General features: G+C 38.1%; 1 protein-coding gene across 1 annotated transcript in view; it reads right to left on the reverse strand.

Moving 5' to 3' along the window:
- The window catches only part of CFAP52 (cilia and flagella associated protein 52), a gene marked incomplete at both ends in the record, with an annotated part of 38,177 nt that extends 22,600 nt beyond the window's left edge, over window positions 1–15,577 (reverse strand). The window contains 5 exons of the mRNA XM_081321979.1: window positions 818–917; window positions 2,661–2,789; window positions 5,818–5,954; window positions 13,660–13,859; window positions 15,496–15,577. Coding sequence (XP_081178105.1) covers window positions 818–917; window positions 2,661–2,789; window positions 5,818–5,954; window positions 13,660–13,859; window positions 15,496–15,577 — 648 coding nt within the window. The remainder of the gene's footprint in view (window positions 1–817; window positions 918–2,660; window positions 2,790–5,817; window positions 5,955–13,659; window positions 13,860–15,495) is intronic.
- Between the last annotated feature and the right edge of the window lie 2,259 nt (window positions 15,578–17,836).

Consider the following 17,836-nt stretch of genomic DNA (forward strand, 5'->3'; position numbering starts at 1 on the left):
CTGGGAACTATTGCTTTAACATAAGCTCAGGAATAAAAGCAATTGCAACACTGAATAAAACACAATAATAGTTTTTAAAAGGGTCTACACACACACACACACACACACACACACGGTCTTTGCTTTCACAAAGACAATACTTCCAAAGTAGGGCGCCATTGTAAAACACTTGCACACAGCCGGGCTGTAACTTCAAAAAAATAGCAAGAGCCAGAGGTAGTGTCTCATTATAATTATGATCTTAACATACAGGCAGAATAAAAAGGGAAAGGGACTGGTGCCAGATTCTTCAGTTATATCTTCCAGAATAATCATTCCAAAATGTATTTGTAATAATCATTTCAAAATGAAGTCATGTTGACACAGTGGTTAGAATGCAGTATGGCAGGCTGACTCTGCCCACAGCTAGGAATTCAATCCTGACAGGCTCTATGCTGACTCAGCCTTCCATCCTTCTGAGGTCAGTAAAATGAAGACTCAGATTGTCGTGGGCAATAGGCTGACTCTGTAAACCACTTAGAGAGGGCTGTAAAGCACAATGGAGAGGTATGTGCTATTGCTATTGCTGAGTCTGCTACTTTTGTTGGTTCTTATTTGTGCTACAGTTAGTTATGATTTGAATTGTTTCTAAGAGGGAGGTGACAGCATATGGCTTTGGACATACTTCACCCTACTGAATTAGATGTTTAAACTCAAATGCACCTTTCCCAAACTAAGTAGAATTTCTATAAATTGTTCTCTGGGATTTGTTTGTTTTTTTGCTTACCTGACTCAATTTTTATACATACTATAAATCACAAATCAGCAGATGTCTTACCATCGCACAAGCAACTACTCTTTTCAGCTGTCCTGTTTGACACTCAGTTGGTCGGATTTTTCTGTTGGGTAAATCCAGTTCCCATACTCGAATAGTTCCACTGAAGCCAAAGTATGTATTTCATTATTAACTTGAGACAGATTTATATCACACAAAACACTTTGGTGCAGTACTAAAAGATGCATTTACTGTTTGTCTTCCAGACAGTTATCTTAACTTCAGGAAAGTAGCTGACAACTTGGTATATGCCAAGAGATTGTGTTGGGAATGTAAGTACTTTCTTATTCTATTTTTGGGAGTTAGCTTCATTATGTGATTGATTAAAGCAGTTTGGAAAAGAATGAAATATTTCCTGACTACAGCACTGGTATTTCTCATTTAGTGATCACAATTGGGGGCAGCAACTCAGTCATTAAGCTAAGTGGTTGCTAAGTGAAACCATGATTATGTTACCAATCTTCAGCTTTCCTTCATTTTACATAATTCTGAAGGTCATTAATATGAGGGTAGGTCACAAAGTTAATTTTTCATCACTGTCATGATGAACTGTGAACTGTCACTGTACAAGTTAGTTGCTAAATGAGGACAATCAGTATTGAGCAGTAGCAAGCTACAATATTTTTGATTTGAGTTTTTCCCCCAAATAATTGTATGTAAGTAGGTAATCATTCAGATACAGCAAACCCCAAAGGAAACAAAGGTTACTCAAGCCACTGATTGCACTCTAGGAGTGGTAAAAGAAAACTTTCAAAACTTCTTCCAATGATAAAATGCCATGGAGCAGAGCAACTTTACCACAATGTTTGCTTTGCTGACATTTCAGCATAAACATTCTAGAACTCTTAAGGTAAACTCTTCTCATCAGTCATATAATTTGTGAATTTAGCTTTTTCTATAGTTGATCAATAAAACAGATCTGGGAAGGTCTAAGTCAGACATGTCAAACCTGCGACGTCACGTGATGTCGCGCAACGTATCGGGAGAGTTTTGCCATTGCCAGCAATAGGGTGGGCGCGGCTTCCAGATGACGTGTCTGGCCCGTGGGCCAGCAGTTTGACACCCCTGATCTAAGTCATGCTGTGAATCCAAAGCACTGCAAAGGCAAAAAGGCATTTGGATATAAACATAGCAGCCATTACAATTTCACACAGCAGCTATGCAGAACAGTCCTGCTGTTGCTTTAAGGACTTGCAAGTAAGTGCTCTAGTTATACTCCCATGCCTTCTGAGGCTCTTTCCCTTCAGATCTACATGCTCATAGAGTACACTCAAGTGTACTTCTGGACATACAGAAGCCAATGTACTGTCTAGCAATTCTGAAGAAAAAAAGCATGGATGTCTTTGGTTTTAAAAAAATTCCATTACAGGTAGTCCTCAACTTATGACCCTAATGGAGCCTGCTTATTACAGTTGTAAGTCATGACAGTCATAGAGTTGAGTAATCACATGACCAAGTCAATTTTATCACTTTTTTTTGCAGTGCTTGTTAAGTGAATCAACAGCCATTAAGCAAACCCTTTGTTTGTTATGGGATGTTCTTGCAGAAGACCAGAAATGTTGGTTCTGGGGAAAAATACTGTAAACCATGGTCATTAACTATGGCCCAGTTGCTGAGAGCCCAAAATGTGGCCATGTGACCCTGAGGGAAGAGCATCCATCAGAACTTCGGAATCAGGTTGCAAGTACCTCTTGGGAGATGTTGATCATAAGGCCAAAAAGTGGCTAAGCGACCAGTTATAAATCAAGGACTACCTGTAAATAATTTGGGGACAATGCAATTAACAGGAACAGTACATTTTTAAACAACTGAATTTGATAGCCTTTCCTCAAAAACAAAGCCATACTTTCCCGCACTGATGAACATCTCATCCTTGCAGTTGGAATAGACCAGGGTGGTTGGGTTCCCAGCACTACGAGCAGAAGCAGGACTACCACAAATGGCTTCTTTCTTTTGGACACTCCATACCACAATGCTGTCGGGAAAGCAAGAGATGTATTTGTCTTCAGTGAATAGTTATTTTGAACTTATGATTGTGCTTTGAGGAGAATTTCTCCCAAATAAACACAATTGTAGCTCTCTTTGGTTCAGTCATTATGCAAACATTAAGGAGGCGTAGAAGCACTCGGTGGGGTTTTATTTCAACCTATTTTCCAGTATTTCTGAAGTTTTCCAGATCAAATGAATTGTCTCGCCTACCAGAGGAGAGGCAAGAAAATTGACTGAATGGAAAAAAAGAAGGGAGTAGAACTTATTGTAGTTCTTTGATTGCTCATTCATTTCATGCCAATCTAATGACATATTCATATAACACAGTAAGCCTTCATTGCTTAGTTAAGAGTTTGGTGAGAGGTGAACATCTTACAATAGCTAAACAGCAGAAATAAAACAGTATTTATAGTGGGTTTCAAGAACCAATTAGTAGCTTATCACATCATGTGAATCTTGGATACACAATAAATTCCCAATTTCTGTGAGATGGTCAAAGAATCTTCCTCAAGAAAAAGAGATGGACAAAATGAATACTGGGACATGGATTTCTTTTGATTGCCATCTGTTTACACAGTTCCTCATTTAATCTAGGATATTTATCCCCAGCAAAGAGAAGTTGGCTACTACAAAACCAGTGCAGAAGACTGCAAGGAAAGGTTTACATGATCATCAATAGAGTGCCCCAGGAGAGAATCTCTCATCTATACTTTATAATAAAGATGGAGAATTGTAAGGCCACATCCAATATTTGGTTGAACTGACTCCTTGATAGGCATGTAGTTGATTTAAAGTAACTGACATCTGTACACTGAAATACAAGGCAGCATTTTCCCCAAGTTAAAGGGGGAATGCCTGTTCTTATAATATTACTGGAGGGGAATATATCTCATCTGCACCGTTCACTGACATGTCATGCAGTAACACAATCTTTTGTTCATAGAATTTATAACCCAGTTCAAAGATTGAACATGCCAGCCAAAAAAAAAAAAAAGAATATTGACAACTTATCCATGTTTTTGAGTAAGCACACTGCAAAAAAATAAAATAAAATAAAAATACTTCCCATTATTAAATTGAAGTGAATACAGGACATACATTTTCATTATGTCACTTCACTATGTCCAAACCAAAAGAATGCAATATGCCATCTTATTTGCTTTTTGTTTCTAGTGACGTGCATCTTAAATACAGAAATACTGCTCTCGGTAATAAGCATGGTGTACAAAATAAAAGTGTCTACTAAGTCCATACAACTCATGACCCAACAAGCCAAACACACTTCTAACAATCTTCTCATTTTCTTGGTTCAGGTAACAGAGCATCTAGTATGGCACAAAATACAGATAGTTCTCAAATTACAACAGTTCATTGAGTGACCGTTCAAAGTTACAACAGCACTGAAAATAATGATTTATGACTGTTTTTCCACATTTATGACCATTGCAACATCCCCATGGTCATGTGATCAAAATTTGGATGCTTGGCAACTGACTCATATTTATGACAGTTGCAGTGCTCTGAGGTCATGTGATCCCATTTTGTAAACTTCTGCCAAGCAAAGTCAATGGGGAAGCTAGATTTACTTAACAACCGTGTTACTAATTTAACAACTGCAGTGATTCACTTAACAACTATGGCAAGAAAGGTCTAAAATGGGGCAAAACTCACTTAACAAATGTCTCACTTAGCAACAGAAATTTTGGGCTCAATCATGATCGTAAGTCGAGGACTACCTGTATAGCTGGTAAATTCCATTAAGCTAAGTAAGCATGCTTGGACAATTATATTTGTGTGTAATCCTTATGAATGGTATTCTCACTTCCTATTTCTGTCAGAATTTCACAAATTTTCCTCATAAATTGCAAACTTAATGGGAAAAGGAAACTAGGCAAAATGAAGCAAAGGATATAAAGAGAATATATTATGCTTCTCAAAGGCTGAAGAGAACAGGCAAAAATCATTAAAAGATTTATGGATTCACACTTCAAACTTGCTGCATCATTCTACAGTTAGAAATCAATTATCTTGTTTATTTGCTTTGTCACTTCAACTGATCAGATTTAGTAGTGATTTTTTTAGCATTACAGGTAGTTCTCACTTACTAACCACAATTAGAATTGGCGACTGTCACTAAGTGCTGTGGTCACTAAGTGAAAAATCACATGATTGTGCCAGACTTACAGTGTCACTTCCACACCCATTGTTAAGTGACTTACCACAGTTGTTAAGAAAGACATTATGTAACCAAAACTTGCAATTTCATTTCCGCATTCTCCATTAATTCCACTAGTTGAAAGTTTGCAAATAGTGATTACATGACCAAGAGACACTGTGATAGTCTTAAATGCAAGAATTGGTCACAAAGCTGTTTTTTTTAACTGCCCTAACTTCGAATGGTTCCTAAACAGAGCAGTCAGTAAACAAAGACTACCTGTAGTCCTATTATTTTGTATGTTCCCTTGGGATACATAGGGAGAGACCTAAAGCGGTAATTGATTCTGACAATGGAAATGTCTATTTTATGTGCAATAAGAAACCTGCAAATATCTTATGCCATTTTCCTCCAATGCCCATATATTGGGAATGTATAAAATCTTTGTGTGTGTGTGTGTGTGTGTGTGTGTGTTATTTATTTTGAGCATGATATCCTATCCTCCGTGGAAAATTGCTGTTTCAAGTGCAAAACAGGCTATATTGGCCTTTTGAAGTTTTTTTCCCCAAGAACATTTTGGAATTTGAGCATAAAATAAAATGTTTTGCATAGCTCTGCTACACTGATCTTCAGAAAAAGACATGATTTGGGAGAGATGTTAATATTATCCCCAACCAAATTTGAGGGGTGAAATTTCACAGCAAGGGAATCACGAAGGAGAGGGAGAAATATAATTAGAGCTTTTCTATGATTCAAGACAGGACAGCGGTCTTCTCTGTATCTGACTTCTGACTTTTTACAAAAAAACAAGAAAAGAGAAGAGAAAAGAGAAGGCAACATACTTGTAAAGGAGTCTTACCTCCCATCATCTTGGCCTCCCAGTGAAACCAGGTAAAGGTCATTTGGAGAAAATGCCAGATGTTCAATTTTACCCTTGTGAAGTGACAGCCGAGACAACATCTCCTTTTTGCTGTAGTCCCATAAAATGATATCTGCCTGGGGTAAAAATATAAATAAGGAGTCTAACAACATCATTTGGGGGGGAAAAACCAAGTTTGTAACAGAAAAGCTATTTGGATCCCAAACTCCAGGTTTAAAGGAGTTTTTCTTCCCATGTATCATTACGGGCAGCCTTTTGAATGGCTGCAACTTTATTGAGACAGAAAAGCTCAAATGGAAGCTTAACTTAGCCAAGCACATCCCATTTCTGAGACAAATAGCAGCATCAAGAATGATGTGTTAATACAAGGCAATAGAAGAGCTACTGTTCTTCTATCCAGATGGGCACACAAAAAGTAACAAAGCATTAAAAAGGTAAAGGTAAAGGTTCCCCCGCACATGCGTGCTAGTCGTTTCCGACTCTAGGGGCCGGTGCTCATCTCCGTTTCAAAGCCGAAGAGCCAGCGCTTGTCCGAGGACGTCTCCGTGGTCATGTGGCCGGCATGACTAGACGCCAAAGGCGCACGGAACGCTGTTACCTTCCCACCATAGTGGTCCCTATTTTTCTACTTGCATTTTTACGTGCTTTCGAACTGCTAGGTTGGCAGAAGCTGGGACGAGTAACAGGCGCTCACTCTGTTACGCGGCACTCGGGATTCGACCCGCCAAACTGCCGACCTTCCGATCGACAAGCTCAGCGTCCTAACCCACTGAGCCACCGCGTCCCTTCTAACAAAGCATTATTGGCTACTAAATCAAAACCTCTTATATGATTTGCTCAAAATCATACCAACCCTATGCTGTGAAGCAATTCAGAAATTAGTATTGAACTGAACCTGCCTTTTCATCTAACAGATCCATAAAAGACATTGTTGACAAGGCAGTTAATTTCTCCTTTTCTAAACTGGAGGTGGGAGAGCAAGGGATAAAATTCAATTTCCCAGGAAAGGCGTTCCAGAATTTGGTTAGCTACGTATACTGTTCTGAAAGGTAGGTTTCGGAAAATGGGGTAATTTTAAAGAAAATCTCTGCTGTTGAATTTATTGTTGTATAGATTTATATAAAAGAGATGCTGTTCCTTAGTCAGAGCTGTTTCACGTTTTAAGAGGTAAAAACAATACCTTGAACTGTGTCCAGAAAGTAACTGGTGAAGATTACAGATATGATTCTGATGCTGTGTACAGATCGGCAACCTGGCTGCCACATTTTGCATTAATTGGACTTTTTAGACACCCTTCTGTAAAGTACATTATAATAATCTATTATAGGTAGTCCTCAAAATTACAACTACAATTGGAACTAGAACTTCCATTGCTAAGCAAGGTGATTGCTAAGTGAGTTACACCCAATTTTGCCATTTTTCCCCACGGCTGTTAAGAGAATGGCTGCAATTGTTTATTATTTCTTCTTCAGTGGGGGTTTCCTTTCTTTTCCATTTTTGGGCATATGCCAATCTTGCTGCAGTTAAAATATGCAATAATAAGTAGAAAGATGCTTTGTTGAGTTTATCATTAGGTAAAAGGTAAAGGTTTCCCCGCACATGCGTGCTAGTCATTTCCGACTCTAGGGGCCGGTGCTCATCTCCGTTTCAAAGCCGAAGAGCCAGCGCTTGTCCGAGGACGTCTCCGTGGTCATGTGGCCGGCATGACTAGATGCCAGAGGCGCACGGAACACTGTTACCTTCCCACCGGAGTGGTCCCTATTTTTCTACTTGCATTTTTTACGTGCTTTCGAACTGCTAGGTTGGCAGAAGCTGGGACAAGTAACAGGCGCTCACTCTGTTACGCGGCACTCGGGATTCGACCCGCCAAACTGCCGACCATCTGATCGACAAGCTCAGCATCCTAACCCACTGAGCCACCGCGTCCCTAGAGAGTTTATCATTAATAATCCCTAATAAGAAGGTTTCTGGTTTTAAATCAATTTTTTGTAGTAATATTTCTTCCAACCAATTTTTTATCCGCTGCCAAAAATTTTGCGCTTTTGAACATTCCCACCACATATGATAGTAAGTCCCTGGAAGCCTTCTGCATTTCCAGCACGTCAGTGAGATTTTTTTATCCATTTTTGCTAATCTTGTAGGGGGAAGGTGCCATCTATAAAACATCTTGTACAGATTCTCTTTATAGGAGGTGTTAACCTTTATAACCTTCTCTTTATAGGAGGTGTTAACCTCCTGTTTCTATCCCATAGTGATTGCCAATTATCTAGGTCAATACTGTAACCAAAATTTTTACTACAGGTTAACATTGTTTCTTTTACCTGTTCTTCTAACAAATCTTGTTCTAATAGATATTGATATATCTTTTTTATCATTTGGTCTTCTGTTCCTAGAAGGATTTTATCTAATTGTGTATGCTCTAATTTTATCCCTGGTTCTTTTTTGCCTTTTCTATATCGTGACTGTATTTGTAAGTATGCCCACCATTCCAACTCTATACCGTCTTCTAATAGTCTTTTTCTTGTTTTCAGGTCTCCATTCTCGTCTAAGGTATCTTTATATGTGATTACTCTTCCTAAATTTATGAATTTGGGGTGCATGAATATCTCTAATATGGATAGCCAATTGGGGATTTATATATAATTTTATTTTTAATTTTTATCCACATGTCTAATAGTGCCCATCTAATATAATGATTCTGGAAGTATTAATGAGCCATCCCACATTATAGCATGCCACCCAATTTGCATGTCATGACCTTCTAATGCTAGTAGTCCTCTGTTCCTTAAGTGTATCCAATCCTTTATCCATACCGATATTGCTGCTTGATAATATTTTTCCCAATTCAGGAGGCCGAGCCCTCCTCTTTCCTTTGCATCCTGTAATAATTTTAATTTAATTCTCGGTTTTCTACCTTGCCAGATAAATTTGGATGTAATTCTGTTTAAATTTTCAAAAAAATCCTTACCTAATTTAATTGGTACACATTGGAATAAAAAGAGTAATTTGGGAAGTATATCCATCTTGATTGTCGCTATTCTCCCCATAAAGGAGAGCTGCAAGTTTTTCCATCTAAGTCGGCTGTAATTTGATCTATTAATTTGTCATAATTTTCTCTTTTGAGTGTAATACATCTTGCCAACAGTTGGATCCCCAAGTACCTTACTCTTTTAGATGTCTGGATATTAATGTTTTCTACTAGCTCAGTTTCTTGTAAATTGGACATATTTTTAACTAACATTTTAGTTTTTTCTTTATTAATCTTCAATCCCGCAACATCTCCATAATTTTCCAGGACCTGTAATAATTTTGTTCCAGATTCTAAGGGGTCTTCCAAAATGAAAACTAAATTGTCTGCATAAGCCTCTAATTTAAATGTCTCTTTTCTGATTTCTAATCCTTTAATCAGCTTATCTTTTCGGATTATTCTTGTGAGTGTTTCTAAAGAAAGAATAAATAATAGAGAAAATAGTGGACAGCCTTTTCTCATGCCTTTTTGTATTTGAATGCTATTTGTTAATTCTACATTTATGATTACTTTTGCTTCTTGTTTGGAATAGATTGCTTTAAACATGTTTATAAATTTCCCCCCGAATTCCATCTGTTTAAGTTGAGTCAACATAAAATTCCATTTGACATTATCAAACGCTGTCTGAGCATCAACAAAAATCAATGCCATTTGTTTTTCGCTGTGTAATTCATAATATTCTAAGATGTCTAGTATGATCCTGACATTACCGTATGTCTAATTTGTCTTTTAGGCAAGGAGCTGTTTTGGTCAGTATGGATAAATTCAGCTAAATATTTTTTTAATCTTTCTGCCATTATAGTCATGAAAATCTTATAATTGGTGTTCAGTAAAGAAATGGGCCTGTAGTTTTTAATGGAGGTCAAATCAGAGTTTTCTTTAGGAATTAGTGAGATGATTGCTTCTTTCCATGAGTTTGGGGTTTTTGCTGCGTTTAGTACCTCATTAAATATGTCCAATAGGGTGGGAGCCAAAAGTTCTTGGAGGTTTTTATATATTTCGGATGGTAATCCATCAGGGCCAGGTGTTTTATTACTTTTTTGTTTTTTAATTGCTTCTATAATTTCCTGGACTGTTATGTCTTTATTTAATATATTTTGAAATTCTTCAAGAACCTTTGGTAAGTCTGCTTTCATAAGATATTGTGATATTCTTTCCTCAGTAAACTTTTCATCCTCTTTATAAATTTCATACGTCACCCATTTTTTCCTTCATTTTGATGTACCATCTCCCCTGCTTGATTACATAATTTACAAATCCATCTTTTATCTTTTTGTTTTTTCAATCTATAGGCCAACCATCTCCCGGGTTTATTTGCCTGTTCAAAAAAAATTTGTCTAATACTTTTTATTTTTTGTGCCATTTCTCCCTTTTCTATAATATTCAATTTTTGCTTATTTAAATCTAGCTGTTGTTTTAGATCTTTACATTGTGGGGTTTTTTAGTTCTAATTCTAATTTTTTGTGTTCTTCCTCTACACTTTTTCAATATTGCCTTTTCTTTTTATATTCATTAGCCATGTACGCAATTGCAGTTCCTCTCATAACAGCCTTGGCCATGTCCCATAAATTTTGGGTGCTAGTCTCCTCTTTCTTATTTGTCTGGAAGAATGTCCATATTTGTTCCTCCATCTTATGCTTAAATTCTATTTGGTTTAGGATTGCCTTTTTTAGAGTCCACCTCCTTGTTGTCTTCTGTTCTTTCCATTTAATTATAATGGGATTATGGTCTGCCCAAGTATTAATGTCTATTACTATGTCATCAATATCTGAATTTAATTCTTTTGTTGTCCAGACCATATCAATTCTGGACCACGATTGATGCCGCCCTGAATAGTATGTAAGTTGCTTTTCATTCAGATTTCTCTCCCTCCGACTATCTTGAATATTTAATTCTTCCGCCATTTTAAAAAAAGTACTGGGTAATATTCTCTTGGTTCGTTTCCTTACTTCCTCACTCTTATAATCTAATTCTCTGTCTATAATTTCATTAAAATTGCCAATTATACAAATGTTCTCATATTCCATATCAGCAATAACCTTATGCAGTTTCTTATAAAATTGTCTTTGTTTTTCAATGGGGGCATAAATTACTATCAGGGTGACCTTTTTTTATTCAGGGAAATTTCAATAATCAGTATTCTACCTTCCTCATCTCGATAGGTTTGTCTTGCTGGGATTCTTTCTTTAACATATATCACAATTCCTCCTTTCTTCTGCTGTGAAAGCAATACAAATTTGATTCCTAACTTAGGGTAGTTTAGTAGATCCTGATCTTGAGTCTTTATATGTGTTTCTTGTAGAATTGTTATATCTAAGTTTTTCTTACTGAGCTTATTCAAAATTATATTTCTCTTAGCCAGGGAGGTTAGTCCATTTACATTTAATGATAATACTGTTAATATTTCTACATTACTGCTTCTGTTTTGATCTTGTCGCTCTTTCTTCCTTGAGTTCTTTGTGTCTTCTTTCATCATCATTGTCATAGTTCATTCTCATTTTTTCTCTTCTCTGTTTCCCGTTCTTTGCCTTGTGATTCTCATGTCTTTCTATTATATCTCTCTGTATTGTTCTCTTCTCTTAACTCTCTTTCTTCTAGTTCATCTTCATTGCCTAGATGCTGCTGGAAAAACTCTTCTGCTTTGTCAATCGAATCTAGCCTATATCTTTTTTCTTGCCAGGTCACCAAAATCCCTTCTGGCATCAGCCACCTAAAATTGATGTTTTGTCTTATTAATTTTGATGTAATATGTTGGTAGGGCCTTCTCAGGTCTCTTACCCTTCTAGGGACTTGTTTGAGGACAGTTAGTTGTTTACCTCTGTATTCTGTTGGGTCGTCCCTTGTTCTGTACAAAATATCATCCCTAATTGACTTCTTCACAAATCTGATATGTACCTCCTTGGGTAAGTTATTTCTTGCGTAGTTTGTGTGGATTCTGTATATTTCATCAATCTCATTTGCCATCTTTTCTTTCCCTGTCTCTAGGGCCCTTGCTAGCAAGTCCGTCATCATTTCTGGGAGGTCCTCCCCCTTCTCTTCTTTCACATTTTGGAAACATAGATAATGGTCTGCTTTCTCAGTTTCAAGCAGGATGACAGTTTTTCTGACTCTTTGTTTGCTTGCAAGAGTTTTTCATTCATCTACTCTTCTTTCCTCCTTATTCATTCTGTCCTCCATTTCTAATAATTTCTGTTCATTTTTCAATATTTGTTGTTGGAAACATTCAAATTATCTGTCCATTGCTCCCATCTTCTCTATAAGTTCTCCAGTATCATTCCTTATTTCACCTATTTCTTTTTTAAAATCCTCATGATTTCTCAGCATAACCTCTTGCATGGATTGTAGCATTGCTTGTAGGTCTTTAAGTGAGCCTGCTCTCTCCCATGGCATCATCTCTTCTATGGATCTTTGCCCTGCTGGGCTTAATTCCACTGATAAGGCTTGAGTCATCTGCCTTCTTCCAGTCCCAACTCTTGTTAGATTTGGGATGCTTGTCATCTTTCTAAATAACGTCAACCAACCCTCCCACTTATACACGACCTTTGTCTTTCCCTCCACCACACCTGGAGATGGCTGCAATTGTTAAGTGAATCATGTGGTTGTTAAGTGGATCCAGTTCCCCCCATTGACTTTGCCTGTTGGAAGCTGGCTGGGAAGGTCACAAATAGTGATCACATGACCCCAGATGATGCAACTATCATAAATCTATCCCATTTAGAAAGGACTAAAAATTTTGATACCATAACCATGGGGATGCTGCAACAGTCATAAGTGTGAGGACTGGTCGTAAATCACATATTTCAGTGCTCTTGCAACTGTGAACAGTCACTAAATAAATGATTGTAAGATGAGGATTACCTGGATGACTCAGAATCTCCATAGACAATTACCTGCAGTAATTACATACTCAAGGCATGGATTAATTGTAGGTGAACCTGACCAACCAAGAACAATGATGGTTGTTAATTTAACTATAACATGCAAAAATGCTTTTTTCCCATTGCTATCACTAGCCAGAAACTGCTGAAAATAAGGGAACACCCAAAATTTCAGGCCTATTTGTCAGTAAGAGTAAAATCCCAGCCAAAACATGGTGATTTCCCTGATGTTTTAAATCAGCCATTGCCTCTCAACTGTTATGCTTTCTCTCCAAAACACTATTTGAAACTAATAATCTAATTTATATTTAGACAATTAAATTATTTTATCTCAAATCCAACACTGGACTGACCCCCATCAGCCTATATATATAGATAATGTAGCAGGATTTCTCAGAAATATTCTACAGGTGGCCGTTAATGATCACTTGTTCAGTGCCCATTCAAACATACAAAGGTGCTGAAAGAGTGATAGTTACTAGTGGTCCTTGTAATAATCACAGTGCCCCTGCAGTCACAATTGCCATTTGTGATTTTCTTTGCTGGCTTCTGACAAGCAAAGTCAAAGGGGAAGCTAGCAGGAGGATGCAAATGGCAACAACATAATGTTCTTGCTTAATGACCAGCAGTGATTCACTTAATGATAACAATTGAAAGTGCCAGAATTTTCATTGCTAGGCAGCATGGTCACATGACTAGACTATATAACCACATGGTTTAGCCACGGACATTCTGGTTCCAATTACCATCCTTAAGTGTGAACTACTTATGGTTGTAAAAAGTATAGACATAACTTGAAGTTTAAACAGTTAATCAGAGTTGAAAGATCAGGCTTTAAAGGATCATATTCTTCCCAGTTTAAACAGCAGCAGCCTTTAGGAATCAAATACATTTTTAAAGGGTGCTTTTATCCACCTTAAAGCCCATGAACGTGATCTGACCAGAAGCCACATAATTTCCACTTGGAGAAACTGTGACACAGGAGACATTGTTGGTGTGACCATGTAAAAAATCTTGACCCGGAGTGTTTATGCTTTGGATAATTACTGTACAACCCAGTGGATAGATAAGATGCTCTCGATCTGGATGGCAGATGAGGCCAAAGGGAACATGTCCTGAAGACAAAAGAAATGTAAAGATTATTTTGTTACTAGAGGTAGAACAGCCAACATTTATCTACTACTGAAACTCTTTTGTGTCTGTAATCTTTAACTGGGCAAAATGGTGCACCATAGGACAAAAGAATTCCAACCAAGGTATCCAAAGTAGGCTAACTTACAGAATGCATCCAAAATCTGGGACCCATGATTCTTGTAGAATTGAAATTTGGCAATTTTTATAAAACATGTTATGATGCAAATGTAAGCATTTATGACATAATACAAAATGATTTTAAAAATTGTGTGGTCAAGTTCTGATGTTTGAATACAATATAATTGAACATGGGTTACTTTTAAGTCAGAGACTGAATATCACTCTGATTTTTAACATTTCCAGGGAAGGCAGTATATTAGTGCTCTGTCATTGTTGAAGAATCATTGAGAATTTAGTAAGGAAACATTTTTGAAATGATGATCCAACAGATCACAGGTTCTCTAGTTACATGCTATAGTCGAGCAATAATCAGCAATAATTTTTGGAAACTGAAAGTGGTTTCCCACGTAGGAGAAGCAAAAGATTTATTCCTGCAATTCATCAGGATACTTTACTGCTCTTCATTTTTTTTATCAGTCCCCAATTACTTGCTAATGCTGCCTGTCTTTTGATACTTTGATTCTAATCCATTCTGTCTTTTACTCAAACAGTAGAGGATAATAATAAGGTAAAGGTAAAGGTTCCCCCGCACATGCGTGCTAGTCGTTTCCGACTCTAGGGGCCCGGTGCTCATCTCCGTTTCAAGGCTGAAGAGCCAGCGCTTGTCCGAGGACGTCTCCATGGTCATGTGGCCGGCATGACTAGACGCCAAAGGCGCACGGAACACTGTTACCTTCCCACCGGAGTGGTCCCTATTTTTCTACTTGCATTTTTACATGCTTTCGAACTGCTAGGTTGGCAGAAGCTGGGACGAGTAACAGGCGCTCACTCTGTTACGCGGCACTCGGGATTCGACCCGCCAAACTGCCGACCTTCCGATCGACAAGCTCAGCGTCCTAACCCACTGAGCCACCGCGTCCCTAGAGGATAATAATAATACTGTGCTTAAATCGTGTCTTTCCTTTAACCTTCTGAAAGCAAAGTAATATCATTAAAACAGTTCATTTCTTAAGAATCAAAATCACAGCAAGTATGAGAATAATCACAGGGAGGATGGCCATTAATTTTTAAGAGGCACTCAGATTTGGCTTGTTTTGAACTACAATCAAGGTAAACTTTATAGTCCTGCTGTTTACAGCCCCAGGTCAAACTGAAACTCTGATTTCTCAATCCTTCCCTCTGTAACCGAATACAAACTACTTAATGCACGGATATTTATGTTAGATTACGTCCATGGAGTCCTTCTCTGGTACAGCCTGAAAAACAGTTTGGATTATCATTACAGCCCACCAGTGCAATATATGAATATCCAAGAGGGAACACTTGAGCATGGCCAGAGTTTTTTTGCTTTATGCCGGGCAATTACAGAGATCAACTTTCAGAAGATCGAGGCGGAGTTCCTAGCGGCCAGGGTGGGAGGGGGCTTTTCCCCACAGCAAGGAAATACCGTGACTTCCCTGGTTGCCATCCCGGTCTTCCCCTCTCTGCCCCCGGTACCATTGAAGCCAATGATCGCCTGAAGCTGAAGACCCTCCAACTCGTCCGCCGACTCCGCTTTTTCGTTCGGGACAGTCGCCATGTCGCCGCCGGCACTTAACACTAGCTTAGCGGTTGTATATACCGGTCGCTATGGAAACCGCGCAGGCCCCAGAGGAGGCGTGGCTCTGGGAGATGCTCTGGGACCCGTGATGGAAGGGGCGGCGCCTCTCTCGTTTCCCAGCTGCAGAAGGATCGATCGCAGAATAGGTGGGATAGAGTTTGAGAGCGGCGTTCCTGCATTTTTCCAGCCTTTTTGTAAATGAAGCGGAATCTTACGAGTTGCGCTATTTTCATTGTAAAGACCGCCAAGCCCAGCTCCAGAGTCTTAGGATGGGTGCCCGATGCCCAGAAGCACTTACTGGCTTCCAACCACATTTTAGATAGCACCCTATGACTATGTCAACCCAGCCACCAGGCTGTTTCTAGGTTGTATATGTTAGGAGGGGTCCTTGGTGTCCTCTCAGCTTGGTTGCTTTCTTGCAGACGTTTCGTTACCAAAATATCATCCGTGCTAGTGTGTTTTACAAACGTGATTTAGCTGTATGATCATTGCCCTAAATTAGCTTTACACGTTCTGCTAAGCCACAATTTACTTACTTTTATTTCATTGGATAAAACAGAATTAATGGGGATTATGTTAAAATGCTAAACCAGAATCATTTAGCATTAATCCAGAATCAAAGCAATCTTTTAGGGGTTAAGGCAGATGGTGGACCATCTGTGGTACAAAACCAGTTTGCTTCTTTATGGTTTATCACAAACATTTTATTACGTGTTTTATTGGATTTAGAGGTTGCCTAACTCCCAACAACTCTGGCAGCTTACATTTCAAAAGTGGGAAACAATAAAATGAAAGAAAAGGGAATTTACTTTTGGAAAACAAAACTAACAGTCTCTTCAGTTAGCCTAACTTCAGGCTTAGGACTAAGCCAGATTTTCAGATACTTGCACAATAGCTGCCTGGTGGGAGCTCCTGATCTTCCAGGGTGATGCTGTTTTAGAAGGCAATGGAGAAATTCCTGAATCCTAATAACATCATTCTAGCCATTGTTTATCTACTGCAGGATGAAGGCCTCTTTCGCATGTTTCCAACCAATATAGTCTAATCTTTCTTTTGCCAATTAGGCTCCAAATACTTGCTGCTGTTGTCAATCATGTTTTCGGTCTCTTTCGTGGATGCTTTTTACCAAATAGGATACAAACTATGACTGCCTTGGTCCACCTGTCATCAGTTCTTGTAACCAGCTCATTTCCATTTTAGTTCTTTTACTCTCTTGATGATATTGTATACTTTTGTTTGTTCTCTAAACCATGTGCAGGTCTTTCTATCTTGTCTTGTAATGCCGAGCATATATCTTTCCATGGCTCTTCGCACCACTCACAGCTTGTATTGATTGTGACGTTAGTGTCCATGTTTTACCAGCATCTGTTAGAGCAAATAACACACACTGATCAAAAACTTTTCAGGCATAGGGAGAGGTTGTTCTTGAAAATTACACTTAGCTTGCCAAATGCCTGTCTACCACATTTAACATGCTGTTCAGTTTCCTTTATTGTGTCACCTTTCATTGAGCTCCATTGGCCAAGGTATATGTAGCGGTCTACTACATCTTGTTCATCTCCTAATATATGGCATTGTTTAATTGAAACACACCCACTTGACCCAATCATATTGGATGGGCAGAATCTGATGTAGATAGACAGTCCCTCAAATAATCAGGACCAAAGTACTCTATAGACGAACTGCATTCATAAGCCATTAACAATTTGAGAGACTCACAAAGCAGCAGGGACCCATGGGCATAGCATGGCACACTCATTGCAGCCATTTTACTGTATTCTAGACCACCTGTAGCTTCTCAATGGTCTTCAAGGGTAGCCCTAATTACAGTTGACATTGCACACCATGCAAAGACATAAGCACGGTTTACAAGCCACAGCTAAACCGGAACCATAAACTATTTATTCATTCATTCATTCATTCATTCATTCAATATATTAAATTTATTTGCTGCCAACTCATTTCAAATGACTCTGATGGCTTACAGCATAATAAACATTAAAATCATTAAAATCAATGAATATAAAATGAGAGAACAGACAAAATAAATTCATTACATTATATTGATTATGAAATCATTATAATGAATGAAATCCTTATATTTTAAAATAAAATCATTATGTTATCAATATATTATATTTTAGAACGATCATTACCCAAACATAAATGTTTTGTATGGAAATAGGGATGGTGAATCTCTGGCTTGCTAGAAGCTATTCTTAAAGGCTCCCAGAATTA

The sequence above is a fragment of the Vipera berus genome (assembly GCF_964194415.1).
Source record: "Vipera berus genome assembly, chromosome: 2".
NCBI lineage: Eukaryota > Metazoa > Chordata > Lepidosauria > Squamata > Viperidae > Vipera > Vipera berus.